Source organism: Sporisorium graminicola, chromosome SGRAM_8 (assembly GCF_005498985.1).
Source record: "Sporisorium graminicola strain CBS 10092 chromosome SGRAM_8, whole genome shotgun sequence".
In the NCBI taxonomy this organism is placed as follows: domain Eukaryota; kingdom Fungi; phylum Basidiomycota; class Ustilaginomycetes; order Ustilaginales; family Ustilaginaceae; genus Sporisorium; species Sporisorium graminicola.
This window is the reverse complement of record NC_043738.1, coordinates 583,603-602,107: the sequence shown is the minus strand read 5'-3', so window position 1 is coordinate 602,107 and position 18,505 is coordinate 583,603. Positions and strand designations below refer to the sequence as shown.

The following is an 18,505-nucleotide window of genomic DNA, read 5'->3' as shown; positions in this document are numbered from 1 at the left end:
TGGACGGTGATGCTCTGTGCTTTGCTACAGTCACCGCGTCTTGAGACTGACCCAGGATCGGCTCCAGAAAGGGCGCTGTGGCAGCGATAGTTACGAGCGGAGGAGGAGCCTTTCTGCAATCCTTGGTTTCCCCACTTCGATGCGGTGCTGAATGCTCTTTCTCGCTTGCTTCTTCACGATACAACTCGCCATCACCCGTCTCCATATCGATCCTATTTTGTTTCCTTTCACACCTTGTTCGGGTCTCGTCTCGATTTCGTTTCTCTCTCTGACAGCAGAAGCATCGACACCAGCCTCCCTTATCGGCAAAACGAGTTTCGTCGTCACTCAGCATCTGTCCGACAACCACACGTCCGACGCGTTCGATAGGTTTGGATCGCTCTGCTGCAATCTACTGGAATAGCACTCATCTCATCATAGTGTGGCTCAGCATCCTCGACTCGAGAAAGGCTGCCATCGCCTCGGATCTCAAGCTAGTGCTATTCCGCCTTTGTCTCCGTTCCAACTTCAAGCCAGGCCACGCATCTCTAGCCACGCGTTCCGCTTCATATACCGCAAACACCATCCCTTGGCGTCGGCTGTTGTCATTCGTTTCGACAGTTGATCTGCCCGTATTTACTGGCTTCGATACCTTCGAACCTTGCTGTTTGCAAGCGACTCGACGTGTCGAGCTGAGGCTCTGACAATTCTCAGACACAGCCTATCAATCTCGATTACCGGCTATCCACCCGCATCGCAATCATGTCGCGCCTATCAAGACAAGATTATCACGGCTACACCGCGCAGGCACACCCTCGCTGGTCGCCTTCCTCGCCGCCTCTCAACCGCCTCTCGGCCGCCGTCGACCCTCGCCTGGCTCCGCGCTTGAGCAACGCAGCCCAACAGGATTTGCAGCAAACTTCCTCCACACCACAGCTCGTCTCGTCTCAGCTAGCACCGCCCACCCAATCTCTCTCCTCCTCTTCCTCTAATGTCGACGTGGTACAGGCCATCAATGCCATGTCTTCCCAGGTCTCCAGCCAGCTTTCTATGATGGGCACCCAGCTCGCTTCCCTCGTCTCGCTCACTTCGCGCCTCATCGAGATTTCCCAGATCAACCTTGCCGCTGCCGAGAATGCCAACGGACGCACCACCAGTGCTGCATCCGGCTCCGCGCTCGCTTCCAATGCGCTCGGTAGCGCGCCGGCGATGAGGGCAGATGCGAGTCCTGCCAACGCCGCTGTCGATCTCAATCGTTCACGCGTCAACGGCAATCAGACCGCGTCCCCTTTCCCTTCCAACAATGTCGCCACAGGCTCTGGCAACAATGCAACACGCTCTGACTCCCGACAGGGTCAGTTCTATCAAAATGCAGGCCCCTCGAACAACAACAACTTCCGCAGCGCGTTCGACCCGGCCGGCTCCACACTCGATCGCACTTTTGGTAGCACGCTAAGAGGCGCCTCACCCAACCCCAACCCTGTCCTGAACAGCAGCCTCTCTGCCGCTGCTGCTCGACCGACGCAGCAGCAACAACAGCATCTCCAGCAGCAGCAGCCTCACCAGCCTCAATTGCAAACGCAGCCATCGAGCCTCAGTCAACCACCTCAACCAGCACAACAAACGCATGATGCCAACGATCTGCTCAAGAGTCGCTTGCCCAGCCCTGTCTTTCCAGACGATCCCATTGATCTGTCGGCAGGAGTTTCGTCCTCGGGTCATCAGACTCCCACCAACCTCAAACGCCTTTCGACAGCTGGGCAAGCTGCCAACGATAGCGCACGCAAGGCCAACGCCGAGGCCTCACTCGGCGAATGGAAAGGCTGGCTCAATCGCACCTGGCATCCACCTCCGGGTCATCAATCGCGCAACATCAAGTATCGCACCATGCAGCAGGCTCGACGTGCACACCGTGACCAGACCAAGCGATCCATGGCCACGCTCGGTCGTCTGCCGCTCAAGGAGTTCCTCGAGATTCGACCAGAACAGTACTTGGGCGTACGCAAGACGGGGCGAAAGCTGTACCAGGAATGGCTGCTGCAGGAGGTGCGCCTCGCAAAGCAGCCCGAAGATCGCGTCAAGGCGGCCATCAACCGGCTTGAGAACGACCACCCGGAGTTGGGCGATTGCGAGGAACACTGGAAAGCCAAGCAATTGCTTCAGCAGATCATCGACAATGCCATCGACGAGGCCAATTTGCACCGCAAAAAGGAGGCGCGTGCCAGCAATGCGCACCAGGAGCCGGGCGAGAGCACACCGCGCAACGCGGATGGCAACAGGAGCACCAGCATGATGGGCACGAGCGCAAGCAGCTCGTCGTCAGCCTTGGCGGACGCAGATCGAAGCTTGCGCAGCGGCGACACGAGCATCTCTTTGGCGCGCAAAGGCAACAATGCTACAGCGACGATGGTTGCGGGCGCCAACAAGAACGCCAAGGGCGTTCAGCGCCGCAAAGCGGATCAGGCGGAGCTCGACGACACGCCTTCGCGCTTCCGACAGGCGCCCAGCCAGCGCAATTCTATGCTTGGACCTGGCGGCAACGACGACCCCACCGGCTCATCGCTACAAGCGCAGCAAGGATCGCTTTCGTCGTCGGGACTGGAAGCGGCGCACAGCAGCGGACGTGGCGCCATCCTACCTGACTACGCCGGCGGGTACAGCAACGATTCGAGCACCATCGCATCTGCCACCTCATCGGATGCATTGCAAGCTTCGCGGCAGCATGCTTCACACGGCCAGCACATGCAACCGCCGCAGCACGCGCAGCACCACAATCCACACCAAGCGACACACGCACAGGACCAGACGCACAATGCATGGGCAAGCCAGACAGCCGCACCGGGCCCTTCACTGTTCGCACAGTCCAACTACGCGACGACGGCTGCGGCGCAACCAGCCTTGTCGCACCACCAATCATATGGACATCACAGTAACCACCACCACAACTCGAGCTACCTTTCTTCGGATCCAGGCCAGACGGGCCTGAGCGCCTCGAGTTCCGGGTTGCTAGATGATCAACGTCACCAGTCGCATCTCAGCCCGATGGTGAATGGCGGTGGCGTGCGCATGCATCAACCGCATCAGCAACAGCATCATGCGCAACAAACGCAACAACAACAACAGCAGCAGCAGCAGCAGCAACAACACCATCAGCAGCAGCCGCAGAGCACCTTTTTCGATAATCGAGGCTATCAGTAAGATGCGGTCCTTTCTCCGCAGATGCGACTCTCCTTTGTTAGATGTAGGATACAAGATGATACTGCTCAGGAATAGGACATCATCCCATGCTGCGGTTTCTGTAGCTATGCGTGTGCTCGTAGTGTGTTACCCTGAGCCAACAGCAGATTCCAACTAGACAGAACGCTGCGCTTCCATTTCCAGCCTGGAAGAAGCTCTTACCGCGCGAGAGGCACTTGAGGGCAAGAATGAATTCAATCAAGTAATATTGAATTTGGATTCTTCGCATAGTTTGTATTTTGTTTTTGGTTCAGTGCCTGCGTGAACTGAAATCTTTCTATTTAGGACAGGAAAAAAGATACACGACAGGCTTTCGAAGGGAGGAAGAAAAGCAACTTTTTGTGCTACTTGCTGCCTGCTGTCTCTCTGAGATACGCGCGCGGCGTACGTTTGGCCCTCTCTCTCGTTCTTCTTTTTTGAGAAGATTGGCTGGCGAGGATCAGACAAGACTAAGGAGCAGCGAGAGCTGAGCGTGCAGCAAAATTGCTTTGCTTTTGCCTTTTACAGGCTTGCTAGCTGCGTAGCCTTTGATTACGGTTTCAGCTGGCTCCTCTTGACCATCGACCACATCCGTTCATCTCCCCTTGCAAGCATCTTTTGACCACCCTCAAAGGAGCTCTGCACGGTACATATACAACACCTACACGCACAACATGGTCGCCGACCCATCTCAGCAGGGCCAGTCCAACGGCGCTGCTTTCAACCAACCGCAGCAGTTCCAACAGCAACAGCAACGACAGCTTTTCGGCGGAGAGGAGGAGTTCGGCGATGAGGAGGAGCTTGGTGACGATGTCGACCTCGTTGTAGGCGACTACTCTGCTCCCTTTGCTGGTGAGGCTGGCGCCGAGGTCGACGAGGCGCAGGCTGCTGCTCTTGCAGCTGCTCACGCTCAGGCTCAGCAGCAGGCCCAAGCTGCTGCCTTGGCTGCGGTGCCCGACCAGATTCGCAAGTACATTGTCCTCTTCAACCAGGCTGTCCAGAACAACAACATCCAGGACATCAGTAACGCCTACGAGGGAACGTGGAACCGACTCACCGACAAGTTCTACGCCCGCTCCGAGTGGCCCGAAGCCGAGACCATCGCACCCTTGGTCAACGACGACCAAAAGTTCTTGACCCTCTACCGCGAGCTTTGGTACCGTCACGTCTACTCGCGTCTCAGCCCCGATGGAGAGGACCGCTTCCACTCGTATGACAACTACTGCGACTTTTTCAACTTTGTGCTCAACAGCGACGGCCCCGTTCAGCTCGAGCTCCCCGCCCAGTGGCTGTGGGACATCATCGACGAGTTCATCTACCAGTTCCAGAGCTTCTCGCAGTGGAGGAACCGCGCCTCGAACAAGTCGGATGACGAGATTGCTCTGCTTCAGGATGGCGGCGTGTGGAGCAGCTACTCGGTGCTCAACGTGCTCTACTCGCTCATCCAGAAATCGCGCATCACCGAGCAGCTCGTGGCCGCCAGCAAGGGCGAGGACCCGGACGAGGTCGCCGGCGAGTTTGGCTCCAAGCCTCTCTACCGCATGCTTGGCTACTTCAGCATTATTGGGTTGCTGCGCGTCCACGTCCTCCTCGGCGACTACACACTCGCGCTCAAGATGCTCGACCACATCGAGCTTAACAAGAAGTCGGGCCTCATTAACCGTGTTACGGCTTGCCACGTCACCGCCTACTACTACGTCGGTTTCGCCTACCTCATGCTCCGCCGCTACCCGGACTGCATCAAGAGCTTCACGCACATCCTGGTGTTCATCATGCGTCTGCGCCAGTACCACACGCGCTCGTACCAGTACGACCAGATCAACAAGACCGCCGACCGCATGTACGCGCTGCTGTCCATGGCGTGTGCGCTGTGCCCTACGCGCCTGGACGAGAACATCCAGACGCAGATGCGCGAGAAGTACGGCGAGCAGTTCAACAGGATGACCAAGCCCGGCACTGAGGGTGTCGCCGCGTTCGAGGAGCTCTTCCTCTACGCCTGCCCCAAGTTCATCACGGGCAACTCGCCGCCTTACCACGACGAGGAGGCGCTGGCCGAGTACAAGGACAGGACCGTGTTCCCGGACCCGACGCAGCACCAGCTGCGTGTGTTCTTGGCGGATGTCAAGACGCAGCTGTCCAACGCCAACGTGCGCTCCTTCTTGCGCCTGTACACAACGCTGGGTACCGACAAGCTCGCGTCGTTCCTCGAGATCGACGAGGAGGAGCTGGTCGAGATGATGATGGTCATGAAGAACTCGACGCGTTCACTCAAGTGGAGCAGCGGGTCGTTGTTGGAGGGCGAAGTGGTCAACACGAGCGACTTGGACTTTGTCATCGACACCAACATGGTGCACATTGCTGAGTCGCGCGTCGGCCGCAGGTACGGCGACTGGTTCCTCCGAAACGGTACCAGGATGCACGACGTGCTGAGCAACATCCAGAGCAAGCCGTTGCCCATTGTGACCAAGCAGGCGCAGGACGAGGCTGCTGCTGCTGCCGCCGCCGCCGCCGCGGCTGCTGGAGCAGACGGCAAGGATGGAAAGAAGAAGAGCGCTTGGGCTGGCGGTGCCAAGTCTGGCGGCGCAAGCTTCTCGCAGCGTGCTGCAGGTGGCGGCAGGCCAAAGACCTCGGGTGCTCCATCAGCAGCGGGCGGTGCTGCTCCCGCTGGCGCTTGGGGTTTCAGCAAGGCTCAACCTTCGGTTACCGCTTGATCTCCCATTGCTGGTCAGTCTGGACTTGTCGTAGAGTTTGCAACATTACTTCTGCACCTCACCCTTCTCCCCCTCCCTCTTTTTTCATTCACGTCGCCGTTTGTTTTGACAAAAAGTAAATATAGTTCTACCGTCCCTTTTGTTGTTGCTGCTGCAGCAAGGTGTGTGTGGCCATTTTGAAAGTTATGTGTGCGGTTGGTGGGGCACTGCTGTCGCGGCACGCACAGTAACGTTAATGCAAGCCGTCGATCGCAAAGTCTGAGATGCTTCAACAAGCGGCGCGAGGCAGCGACGCGGCCCCCTCATTTCGTTCCGCCTTCCGCCCTCACTCACCGAGCGCTCGCGCTCACACAGGCATCACACGCGTTCGAAAGCACAAACATCGAAAGCAGTGCGCACTGAACTAGCGCTGTTGCACGTTGCATGTCCTGCCTAGATGCCGATAGCACCGACAAAGATGACAGGACGGTGGTCGGAACGCCCCTCTAACAGGCGCATTTCGCGATCGTCGAGCGACTTGTACAGCAAGCACTCGATCTGGCCCCTCTTGGGACCGAGCAGCTCCACCTCGCCCGCCGGCTTGCCCGCCTCTTGTGGGGCTGCAGCCTTGTCCTGTGCGAGCGCGTCGGCCGGATGGCGGTGCGAGCGGAGCGCCGAGATGGCCGGGGCGAAAAACGCAGGCAGGTGCGCCGAGAGACTGTCCATCCACCCACCTCGATCGGGCGACAGATTCGCCGACACCCTGCGACGCGGCAACAACAGCGGCGGCGACGATACCTGCTCCACCACCGGCGCCGCCATCGAAATCGACCTCACCGCCGGCCGCACCACCGCCGCCTCCGCACTGTTCACCCGCACCGGCGCGCGCTTCCCAGGGCCCCCGGCCCCCGAACTTGACTGCCTCGGCGGAATCACGACGCGCGCCCTCGCCACGCCACCGAACCGCCCCTCGCGCTCTTCGACCTGGCTCGGCAAATCCACACTGCTGATCGCCCTGGCCTCCAACCCCGCTGGCAACCCGGACAAACCCAGCCCGGCGCCTGCTTCGGGCGTCGTCGAGCTGGCGGGCAGATCGATACTGTTACTGCTGCTCCTGAGCGCGCGGCGACCCCAAGGTTCGTGCGTCAGGTCGGAAAACGTCAGGCTGGGCGTGAGCGCCTTCATCTGATGGCGTCGCCGACTCGGGTGCAGGAAGCGCTGCAAGAGGTGCGGAGGGCGTGTGTGCTGTGCGGCGGTCGTTGGCGAGCGCGGGGCTTCTGCTTTGGCCGGCTCTGTTGTGAGCGGAGCAGCAGTGTGGGGTTGCTTTTCGTCCAAGTGCGCCGGGGACGGGTCTTCACCCAGCTCGACTTGCTCGTGGTGGACAAAAGGAATGCTCGTGCTCGCCGCCACGGCCGCCATGAGACCCGTCGACGCGCTCCTCTGCCTCCGCTCTGCCGCCTGCCTCAACGGCCCCTTCAACGCATTTGACAGCGCATGCCCCACCCTCGAGCCCAACCTCACCTCCTGCGCCGCTCCGCCCTTATCCTCCTCGTCCTCGTCATCCAGCGGAACCGTGGACCGGAACAGCACGCGATCGCACCATGAAGGCACCCTCTGCTTGGCGCTCGTATCGTACGGCTGTGCTTCCAGAAAGTCGATCTGCTCCGCGGTAGCCCCCGTGAGATGCGGGTATTTCGCCTCCCGCTGCGCTTTGGCCGCTGCGAGCGCGGTGGCCTTGACCATCTGCAGCGACGAACGGCGCGGTCCTGCTCGAATGGGCGCCACGGCTGCAGTCTCGGCCTCCGTGTCGGTGGAGACGACCTGTCCATCTCCGCTGAGCACGTTGCGGAAGGTAGGCATGTCGCCATGACCAACACTGCTGCCTGAGAGATGGCCCTCGGACGATAACATGCTGCCGCGTCGGCCACCCATGGAGCACGACTCGTCGGCGTCGGGCACAGACGTGGATAGCTCGGTACGCGGCGACGGCAGCGACCCGACCGAGTCGACCAGAGAGTAGTTGTCGCTCGATGCCGAAGCGGGCGCCACCGACTTCTTCGGCGACTCGGTTAGAACGTTGAGCCACTTCTTCCGCCCGCCCTGCTGCCCATCTGCAGACACGGCGCTGGTAATCTTCTCTTTGAGATTCGACTGCGTAGCGCTGCGCATCATGTCCATGATCTTGAACTTGGCCTTGATCGCTGCGCCTTGGGAGAAAAAGCGTGGACCCTGAGCGGCGCTCGTGTTTTCGGCGAGTTGGCGCTGCCTCTGCAGCTCGAGTTCGCGCTCCCGCACCAGAGCCGGATCGATAGGAGGCTCGGCTATTTTAGCTTCTTGCAGCTGGTAGGAGCGCGCAAAGCCCGAGGAAGAGGCGACCGAGCCAAAAGCGGAAGACGAGGCGATCGAGTATCGGTCCTCGTCGGAGCGGTCTGGATCCTGCGCCTCTGTCGCTGTCGCCAAGCTGTCATCGCCGGCGTTGAATGAGCCGCCGTATCTCGGCGTGTCGCGGGTGGAGAACGCATCTGTGTCGATCTCGCTCGGCGCCACGAATGATGCACTCACATCTGTGTGCGGCTCCACTTGCCCCTCGGGAGGGTCAAAGCAAGCCGGGCTTTCCTCCGGGATTACACTCTCCCCCAGCGGTGTCCCAACCACGTCCGAGAGTGGCGCCACATTCGCAGTACCAGAGACATCCATTGCGCTCCTTACCGACGTCTGCGTCCGACTCCGCTTAATCTTGAGTGTCTTTAACACATCATACTTGTACGTCGGTGGGAAATGGATTGGTGCCTCCTTGAACCCCTTAAACGCGTCGCCCTCCTTCAACACCTTGCCCAACTGATCAAATGCCAATGCCTGGTCGTACTTCTTGTTCATCATCAGCCAGTCCGCATGCTGGCGCGAAATGTCAATCCTAAAGTTCAAGTCGCCAAACCAGAACGTATGGTCAAACTGCTCCGTGATGTCCTCCGCACGTGATCGCGGGTCGTCGGGCGGGAGGAACGAATCCACTTTGAGCGCGGCTTTGATCTTGGCGACGTTGGCGAGGCGGAGCGCGACCTTGTCTTCGTGCGCTGCGAGGTGTGCATTGACGAACAAAAGCCGAGTGGTGCCAAGCTTGAGCGAGATGCCGACGCCGCCTTTGTTGCCGACGCGGCCAGCGAGGAGGCCGGACTTGACGTGCGAGCGAGATGCGCCACGTACGCGATCCTTGCACCCGCGCCAGACGTAGACTGCCATGTAGCAGCCCATCATGCGCTCCTTGATCACCAGCTCGTACGGACCTAACGCTTTCGGGATCGAGTCGGCAAACGCCCGCTCGGGACCCTTTGGGATGCTGCTGGAGCCTTCGGGGGCAGGAGACGCAGTCTCGCGTGGCATCTGGCCGCTGGCGCTTGCTGCTGCTGCCGCTGTAGAAGGTGCTTGCGGATACGGCGATGGAGAGCGAGACGGTGTCGGCGGCTCCACGTGCACCTCGGTACCCGCAGGCGAGACCGAGCGCGAGGCAGCAGCCTCCCCCCCAGCTGCTGCCAGCTTCGATAAACTATGCGACGAGCTCATACGGCTCATAGCAGGTGTACCAGGGACAGCCAACCACCCACCTGAGTTTGTGGAGGATGCCTCTTTCGCTGGGTCGCCGGCTTGTATCGCTTGCTCAGCAGCAGCTTGCTGTGAAGGCGCCTGAAACGGCTGCGACCCGCTCCTGGGCAACACGGCCGTAGGCGAGAGCAGCACCGGAGACGCAACGCATTCGGTATCCGTGAAGACGGCAGGACTTGAGCGGCCTGAAGCCGTCGCTATCTTCTTCGCAAGCTCGGCGCGACCGACATTGAGCTTTGGCATCAATCGTCTTCTCTTATCGGCGCTGCTGGCGGCGCCGGCAAGCGCTTCAGCAGGCGACGCATCCGACGAGAGCGCAAACCCGTCAAATGTGCTCTGGTTCGGCGTGCCCGGAAGACTGACGCTGGTGGGGATAGCGACCGGGCTGGCTGCGCGCGAGAGATCGGGCGTCACAGCGGCTGAAACTGAGTGGAAGGGCACAGCTTGCTGAGGATCCGTCAACGACTCGCGAGACTGAGCGAAATCTTTGCGAGATGCCGAGTGCGAGAGAGCCCGAGCAAGGCGTGCGCCGCTGATGAAGGATTTCTCCTTGTGCTCCTTTTCCTTTTCCTTTTTCGAAAGCTGGTTGCGACAGAGCCAGTCTTCGCAGAGATCACTCCAGCCTTTGCCGCCAAGGTTGGGCCAGGCGACGAGCTTGTCGTCGTTATTAGCTTCAGACGAGGTGCCGAAGCCAGGCATGGAGCTGCCGCCGATCATGGGCGAGGCGAGCGGTTGACCGGGAAGCGCTGAGGAGAGCGGGCCAGAAAGAAATGGGAAGCCATGATCTTCGGTCGGACCTTGAAGGCCGTCCTTGTTCGAGGAGGGTGTTTCGTCGGTGATCGAGTGCGCTGATTTGGAAGGCTCAGCGGAAGGATTGGAGAGGCTATCGCTGTCGCCTGAGCGTTGCTTGTCCTTGGTCTTGGTGTGCTTGGGTTTGTCCTTTTCTTTGGCGGCACGAGTCTTTTGCTTGCCGAAATCGCCGAGCTCGCCCGCCATGCCTACACTGGTCGCCAAACGCTTGCCGTCGCCCCACGGACACTCTTGTCCTGCGATGACCAACAGGTGGTAAGGATGCGAGTCGTTGTGTGGAAGTGGAGGAATGCGATCCGCTCTAGGCACATGCTCCTGGCCTACAACATGTGCACCTCTTTGCGGAGCGCGGTCTGGATCCGATTGCTGCTGTTTCTCGTCCTCGTCTTCACTGGCACTATCGTAGCTAATATCCCAATCAGGATCAGGTGCGACGTATTGACCCGCTTTACCGAGCAAGACTTGGAGGTCACCCTTGGGGACGCTGTCGTGCATGTTCCAAGTGATGATGCGCACCTTGATGGAAGGACGCTGGCGTGGTTGAGGCTGCGTCTGCGCAGGTTGTGGCTGTGACGGGCCTGGAACTGCCGAAGAGAGACTCGGATCTGTGGAAAGATGAGAGGGGTCGAGGCTGGACGCTCTTGAAGGGCCAGAGGACTGCGAGTCGGAGCGTTGAGCGGCCGCACCTGCGATGCGCTCCAAGTTGGATGCAGTGACGGAGCGAGGCAAAGCTGCGAGCTTTGGCGGAGGCGAAGATGCCAAAGCAGCTGCGTTGGCAGTAGATGAGGAAGGCACGCTGGCCCTGGACAAGACATGGACGGCGCCTCGGGGACGCTTGCGCTGTCGCGGCGAGCTGTCGAGCTTGAGAGAGGAGGACGAGGCATGGGCAGCGCTTTGTATTGACGTTGAGCTGGACAATGGGTCGAGGTCTGTATGGTGATGACTTGGAGCGTCGGAACTAGGAGACAGAGCAGGACTGGAGTTGGAGTGGGAGTCCGAGTGGTGGAGCAGAGCATGCAGGCGTGCACGCAGCGGAGGCTGATGAGGATGCAGCGCCTCAGCGTCGGTGGCAAGAGATGGAGTAGAGAGAGCAGACGGACTCGACGTGCAGGGTGCCGGCTGCGGCGGCGACGAAGATGCCGAGGGGGACATGGAAGTCGACATGCTGCTGCTATGGGTATGCGGGCATGTCGTGGCTCGTGAGCCGGTCAAAGGAAGGCTAGAGCATGCGGTTCAGGAGACGGTGTTGTGTGAATCACCTTCAGCAACTCGAGAGGAGCGGACAAGCAAGCAAGAAGAGGCGCGGTGAGATGGTGTTTGTGAGGAGAGTATTGTTGAAGGAGAGGTGTAGCTTTCGGTTGATCTGACTGACTGCGTGGGGGAACCAAGCCCACAAACACTCCTGCCCTCAAAATAATCATTGCAACATAGTAAAGAAAATAATATAAAAACAGGGGGTTATCACCGACGAATCCAGATTTCGAGCCAATCTGGCAGTGGCAGAGACAGAAACAGTAGCTGGAGCCGGCGGCGGCGGCGGCGGCGTCGACTTTTGCATACAGTAGCAAGGGCAGCAAAGGGTCAAACATAGATTTCAGGGGTTGCTGATTACTTGCATGCTTGCGTGGGGATGCTCTGATGAGCGAGATGCATCTCGCTTGGCTCCTTTTTGCTTGCTGTCGGTGTTTAAAACGTTGTACCCTTCGACGTCAAGGCTCTGCAACCGAATCACAGCGGACGCCAGCACGTCTGAGAGACCCCACCAACCATCCGCGGATCAGACACGACAACTTCAGCACCTTCTGAAGCAGCTTCAAGACATCCTTTCGCTTCATGTTTGCAAGGCATTCAGGATGAAGGCGGAATGGTGGTGGGTATCAGAGCCATCGCAAATTGTTTTCTAGAGGCTGTGTGAATAACAAAGCGACCGAACATACTCAAAGTAGCCATCGCCTGCTGTCATGCACAGCGACGACAACGAACATAAAAGAAGCGGAACACTGAGACAGGCCGCAGCTTGTGAGCCTAGGGGCGTTGGTTGGCCTTTTTGATGATCTGTTTTTCTCAGGATTGAAAAGCAACTTTTCGAAAAAGGCAAGGCAAGGCTCGGCTCGCTCGGACCAGTTCAGAGCTCAGTCTGTCCAACAGAACCCGCCGCTTGTCACCCTCATCAACCCAACATCACCACATTTAGAGCCGCTCGTCTCTGGCATATACATCGCGCGTCCTCCTGCCAGACAGCCAGATAGCCAGCCAGCCTCGGCACCATGTCGCAGGTCTCAGTGGCCTCGCAGCCATCCTGGTCTTCGGTCGCTTCCGCTGCAATGTCGGCTGCCACAGAAGCTTCCACTGGTGTAGCCGCAGTACCAGCCGCCAACCCTTACGTCGACGAACGCAATCCCCTCATTGCCTTGTTCGATGGCCTGCTCAGAGTCTTGCTCGCATCGCTCAATCTCATCCGTATCCTCGCCACCTTCTTCACCATCACGCTTCCAAGCCTCGTCTACACCATTCTCCACTACAGTCTGACGCTTCAGCTCAACTTCCCCTCCCTCGCCCTTCTTTTTCTCACCTCGTTGGTCTCCGCATTCATCTGGCTACGCTATCGCCATCTCAACAAGTACGAGCGCCTTCGCGAGGTGCCTCTCACTCGAGATGAAGGCTTCAACCTCAACCCTGACGTAGCATCCGCTGGAGGTGACAACGATCGAGGCAGCTTCCACAACTACCTCGACGACTTTCTCCAGGCCATTCGCATCTTTGGGTTTCTCGAAAAGCCCGTCTTTCACGAGCTTGCGCGCCATCTGCAAACACGTCGACTCGTTGCTGGTGACAGCCTCTCGCTCGACACCGACTTTTCCTTTTACATTGTCATCGATGGCCATGTTCAAGTATACGCCCCCTTGCCCTCGGCCACCGCCAGTGCAGTCGGCCTGGACGCGGTGGAAGACGAAGACGACAGCGGATATCAACTGCTCAACGAGGTCGAGAGCGGCGGCACCCTCAGCAGTCTCTTCACCATCCTCAGCCTCTTTACCGAAGATGTCAAGCTCTCCTTTGGAAGCGACGACGACTCTCATCTCGCCAATGTCGCCATGGACCGTCAGTACAGCTTTAGCAACTTTAGCACCGCTGCTCCCTATACTGTACGCAGCAGCAACGCCACCGCCCCTACCTCGCCCTATGCCTCCGCGTTCAACCCGCCATCCCAGACCGCTGCCCAGCTTCAACTCAATGCCGCCGCTCTTCGCAACGTGCCTGCTTCCATTTCCACCGAAGGAGCCGTAGAGCGTCTCGGGAGTGCAACTGCCGCCGCCGTCCGCTCCGCGTCAAGGTCGTCTCACTCTCGCACCGCTTCCTCCGGCTCCGCTTCCATGACCGTTCAAGACGGTGACACGAGCACCATCATGGACCCGCATGAAAACTTTGACGACAGCACAACCCACTCTCTCGGCCATGCTCCGGATCTCCAAATGCCTCCGGCCCAGGCCGCTGCCCCCTTTTCCCACTTTGCTCCCAGCTACCAGGCTTCCTCCGCGGGTACGCCCTTGTCTACCATGCCGTCATCCTCCCAGTCTCCTTTCTTTCCCGGTCGTGCTACCTCGGTTCATGGTCTTCACGAAGGTCTTGGCGGCGGGCCCACCACCCCTGGATCCATTCGCAGTGCCATGGGCAGCAGCGCTCACGGTCACTTTCCGCCGCAACCACACCACCTTCCGCGACAGGGCGCAGGCACGGTTGCGCGCGCCACCGTTGACACAACACTCGCCGTCATCCCCGCAGAGGCCTTCAAGCGTCTCACCAAAAAGTTTCCCAACGCCGCGGCCCACATCGTCCAAGTCATCCTCGCTCGTCTTTCTCGCGTCACCTTCCACACTGCCCACAAGTATCTCGGTCTCACCAAGGAGGTCATGCGCACCGAAAAGTCCATCAACGACCTCGCTTGCTTCCCGCTTCCCTCCGAGTTCTATGAAAAGGGCGGTATGGACAAGCTCCGCCACCGCTTCCTTCCTCAGCCCACGTCCAAGCGCGACTCGACCCTGGATGACGACTATTTCCGCAATTTCCAACAGTGGACCTCGGCCTCGCAACGAAGCACAACGCCGGTACAGGGATCGGCACGCGATGTCGACGGCATCACCAGCAGTCCCCCCAAGGTGCGCATCGCTCCAGAGCAGCCATCGTTCACAGCGAGTCCCAAGCAAACCAACAAAAAGAGTGCAATGCCCCAGCGCAACACTACGGCCAAAACGCCATGGGGTCATCCGGACCCGCCTCTCAAAACCCCCACCGCTCGCACCACCGTCGGACCCGGCGATCTGCTCAGTATGGCCAGCATGAGCCAAGATGGATGGCACACCAGCGGTTTCGACATGCATTCGGCGCAGCCCACTCCGCGTGCAAAGCCACGGTCCGTCTCCAAGCTCGAGCCTTTCCACGGCCCATTGGCCCATCCCATGGACGATTCCACCGGCGGCACCAGTCCGCGCTCTGGTGTCTCGCCCATTCCCAGGCGCAATGGCAGCATGAGTGCGTCGCAGTATGGCGATGACCTGAATGGCGAACGTCCCTTTTCCAACATTGGACTTCCTCACTTTGATATCAAGAATGAGGTCATGGACTGCATCGCAAAGAGTATCGGTCTCGCCCAGGCCGCCACTTCGCCCATCGCCCCCAGTTTCCAGGCGAGTCCTCACGTCAGTGCGCAGGACTCGTTGCTGCAGCGCTCCGTGTTCAAGTCGGCCTTCAGCTCGCTCAGCATGCTCGACGCTGCCATGGCCGAAGAAGAGTCGAGCATCACGGGCACCAACAGCTCCATGGCTGGACATGGCCAATCTGGCTTCCACCCATCCGACTTTGAAAACGAGGTCGAAATCAAGTTCTTCCCCGCTGGTAGTACCTTGGTCAAGGCAGGCGAGAGCCGTGCCGGGCTGTTCTACGTTATCGATGGCTTCTTGGACGTCTTGCTTCCCGCCGACGCCAACGAGCTCGAGGAGGAAGATCATCCGAACAAGAATCGTAAATCTGCCAGCAGCGGGCGCGGAGGCAGCAGTAGCACTGGTGCTGGCGTTAACTCTGGAGTTTCAGCCACGAGTCAGCACAAGCCTGGCTCGCATCGCAAGGACGCGTCCTCCGCTTCACTGCGCGCTGGCAGATATGAGGACGACGCTCAGCGCGATGGCGATCCATCACGCTCTCAACGCCGAGGCACGGACGCCGACCGCCTGAGCAGCAACGACGAGGCTGTCACGTCCTCTGCGCATCGCGCTTCTATGCGTCAAGGTGCCTCGACCTCCGCTTCCTACGGCACGACCAATGGTCTGCGTAGACGGCCTACCGAGTCAGCAAAGGTGGGCAATGCGCTGGATGGCACAGGCGGTGCCGGTAGCAGCGGTGCGCGCAAACAAAGCCACGTCTCGAGTGGCACCGGACCCGCTTCGACGCCGCGTCATCCTTCGGACGCGGCGCCTTCCAAGGTGCCGACTCCTGCCAAGTCGCCTTCTGCAACCCGTCCACCCTTGCACCAACAGCCTCTTCGCGGCCACTCCCCTCAACAGAACGGGCATCGCTTCAAGGACGGCAAACGTTCCATCTTTACTGTGGGACGTGGAGGCATTGCAGGCTATCTTTCGAGTCTGCTAGGAACGGCAAGTTATGTCGACATCACGGCCAAGACTGATGTCTACGTCGGCTTCCTGCCCGCTCATGCGCTTGAGCGCATCATGGAGCGTCGGCCCATCGTGCTGCTCACACTTTGCAAGCGTCTGTTGAGTCTGCTGCCTCCTCTCATCCTTCACATCGACTCTTCGCTCGATTGGCAGCAGGTGAATGCTGGACAGGTCATCTATCGCGAAGACGATCCGTCGGACAGCTTTTTCATTGTCATCAACGGACGGCTGCGAGCCATCACCGAGAAGAGCAACGGCATCGAGGTACACAACGAATACGGCCAGGGTGACAGTGTGGGCGAACTCGACGTCATCACCAACTCGCGCAGACGTACGACGCTGCATGCCATCCGAGACTCAGAGCTGGCCAAGATGCCGTCGACGCTGTTCAACGCCATTTCTGTGCGTCATCCGGCCATTACCATCCAGATTTCGAGGATCATCGCGCGTCGAGTGCGGGCAGAGCTCATCCGTAGCAAGCAGGAGGGGGCTGCGCTCGGCGCGCCCATTCCTGGTCTGCCGGATCTCGGTAGGAACAATCTGAACCTCAAGACGGTGGCCATCGTTCCCGTGACGCGCCAGGTGCCCGTGATAGATTTCGCCGCCAAGCTACAGACTGCGTTTGACGATACCATTGGCGGACGCGCCATCTTTCTGGATCAGAGCAGCGTCATGGGTGTGCTGGGACGCCACGCGTTTAGCCGCATGGGTAAGCTCAAGCTGGCCGGATGGCTGGCAGACTTGGAACAAAAGTACCGCATGGTGGTCTACGTGGTCGACACTCCGGTCTCTTCAGCCTGGTCACAGACGTCGATCCGGCAGGCGGATTGCGTGCTGATGGTGGGATTCGGCGACGAGCCGGCGATGGGCGAGTACGAACGGTTGCTGCTGAGTGTCAAGACGACGGCGCGTAAGGAGCTGGTGCTGCTGCATCCCGAGCGAAGTGTTCCCCTTGGTTCGACACGAGAATGGCTAAAGAACCGGCCGTGGGTGCATGCTCACCATCACGTTGAGATGCCTGGTCTGACGGGATCGCACGCGGCTGCGGCCATGACGACGGGAGGTGACCCGAAAGCGGTCAAGGCGCTGCGAAACCTCAAGCAGAAGCTCGAGACTTCGCTGCAGCGATACCGCAAGACCAAAACGCCACTGTCTGCCTCGGGACGGCCGCACCATGCGTCCGACTTTGCAAGGCTGGCACGTCGGCTGTGCGGCATGAGTATTGGACTCGTTCTGGGCGGAGGAGGTGCGCGTGGCTGCGCGCATTTGGGCGTCATTCGTGCGCTTGAGGAGCGTGGCATCCCTATCGACATGGTGGGCGGTACGTCGATCGGATCGCTTGTCGGCGGTCTGTATGCGAGAGAGGCCGAGATGGTGTCGACGTTCGGACGCGCCAAGCGGTTTGCTGGACGTATGGCATCTCTGTGGCGCTTTGCTTCAGATCTCACGTATCCGGTGGTGTCGTATACAACAGGCCACGAATTCAACCGTGGCGTGTTCAAAGCGATTCAAGAGACTCATATCGAGGACATGTGGATCCCATTCTTCTGCAACACGACCAACATCACCTGGTCACGTATGGAGGTGCACACGACGGGATACGCCTGGCGCTACATTCGCGGTTCGATGACGCTGGCGGGTCTGATTCCGCCGCTGGTCGACGATGGAAACATGCTCGTGGATGGTGGGTATGTCGACAATCTGCCTGTGACGGTGATGCTCGCTATGGGTGCTCGTTCGGTATTCGCGGTGGACGTTGGGTCGATTGATGACACGAGCCCGCGCGCGTACGGCGACACGCTGTCCGGCTGGTGGGTGTTGCTGAACCGGTGGAACCCGTGGTCGGACGCCGGCAAGATTCCGTCGATTCCGGACATCCAGGGCCGCCTCACGTACGTGTCGTCGGTCAAGACGCTCGAAGAGGCCAAGAAGGTGAAAGGGTGCTTCTACATGCGCATGCCCGTGGAAGAATTTGGTACCCTGGCATTTGGTCGGTTCGACATGATCTACGAAAAGGGATACAAGGCGGCTGTGGAGCTTCTGGACGGGTGGGATGCAGAGGGCAAGCTACCGTCCGGGATGGAGCGGGACGAGTTTGAGGATGATGACGAGGATGGCGAGGAGACGGAGTACGAAGAGTATGTCGATGAGAATGGGGGAGTGGGCGGACGGGTGAGAAGGGTGAGGAAGAAAAAGAGACGCACGAGGAGGAAGGCTGGCATCAGCGCTCGTCGTAATAGTATCTAGTCGAGTGGGAAGCTTCATTCGTCATAAAAATGTACACAGTCACCAGACATCAGACATCTAAGGAATCTTTTGTTACTCTATGGAGTGGACGAAGTCGTGTGATAGACACAGCAGGGCGTGATAGCGAAGGATGGAGGAGGGTCTTCTCGACGTGGTTGGTCGACTTTCCTCTAATTTTTGTGGTCGCCTTTTTCTTTTCGCCTTTTTCGCCTTTTTCTTTTTATTGGTTGAGATGTATAGAGCCTCCGCAGGGCGTCCACGTTCGGCTGACTGCAGTGCGACACGTCGACGGCT

The 18,505-nt window shown here is 59.2% G+C and overlaps 4 protein-coding genes across 4 annotated transcripts; 3 read left to right on the top strand and 1 right to left on the bottom strand.

The window, feature by feature from the left end:
* Positions 1-741: 741 nt before the first annotated feature.
* On the top strand, positions 742-3,177 carry EX895_005980 (uncharacterized protein; the record flags this gene model as incomplete). The annotated part of the gene is made up of 1 exon (XM_029886572.1): positions 742-3,177. One exon carries the CDS (start codon positions 742-744, stop codon positions 3,175-3,177), a length of 2,436 nt encoding a protein of 811 aa, XP_029736885.1.
* A 692-nt stretch (positions 3,178-3,869) lies between these two features.
* EX895_005979 (uncharacterized protein) lies at positions 3,870-5,906 on the top strand (the record flags this gene model as incomplete). Its single annotated transcript, XM_029886571.1, has 1 exon — positions 3,870-5,906. The coding sequence occupies one exon, from the start codon at positions 3,870-3,872 to the stop codon at positions 5,904-5,906; it is 2,037 nt and encodes a 678-aa protein (XP_029736884.1).
* A 432-nt stretch (positions 5,907-6,338) lies between these two features.
* On the bottom strand, positions 6,339-11,459 carry EX895_005978 (uncharacterized protein; the record flags this gene model as incomplete). Its single annotated transcript, XM_029886570.1, has 1 exon — positions 6,339-11,459. The coding sequence occupies one exon, from the start codon at positions 11,457-11,459 to the stop codon at positions 6,339-6,341; it is 5,121 nt and encodes a 1,706-aa protein (XP_029736883.1).
* A 1,103-nt stretch (positions 11,460-12,562) lies between these two features.
* EX895_005977 (uncharacterized protein) lies at positions 12,563-18,211 on the top strand (the record flags this gene model as incomplete). The annotated part of the gene is made up of 1 exon (XM_029886569.1): positions 12,563-18,211. One exon carries the CDS (start codon positions 12,563-12,565, stop codon positions 18,209-18,211), a length of 5,649 nt encoding a protein of 1,882 aa, XP_029736882.1.
* Between the last annotated feature and the right edge of the window lie 294 nt (positions 18,212-18,505).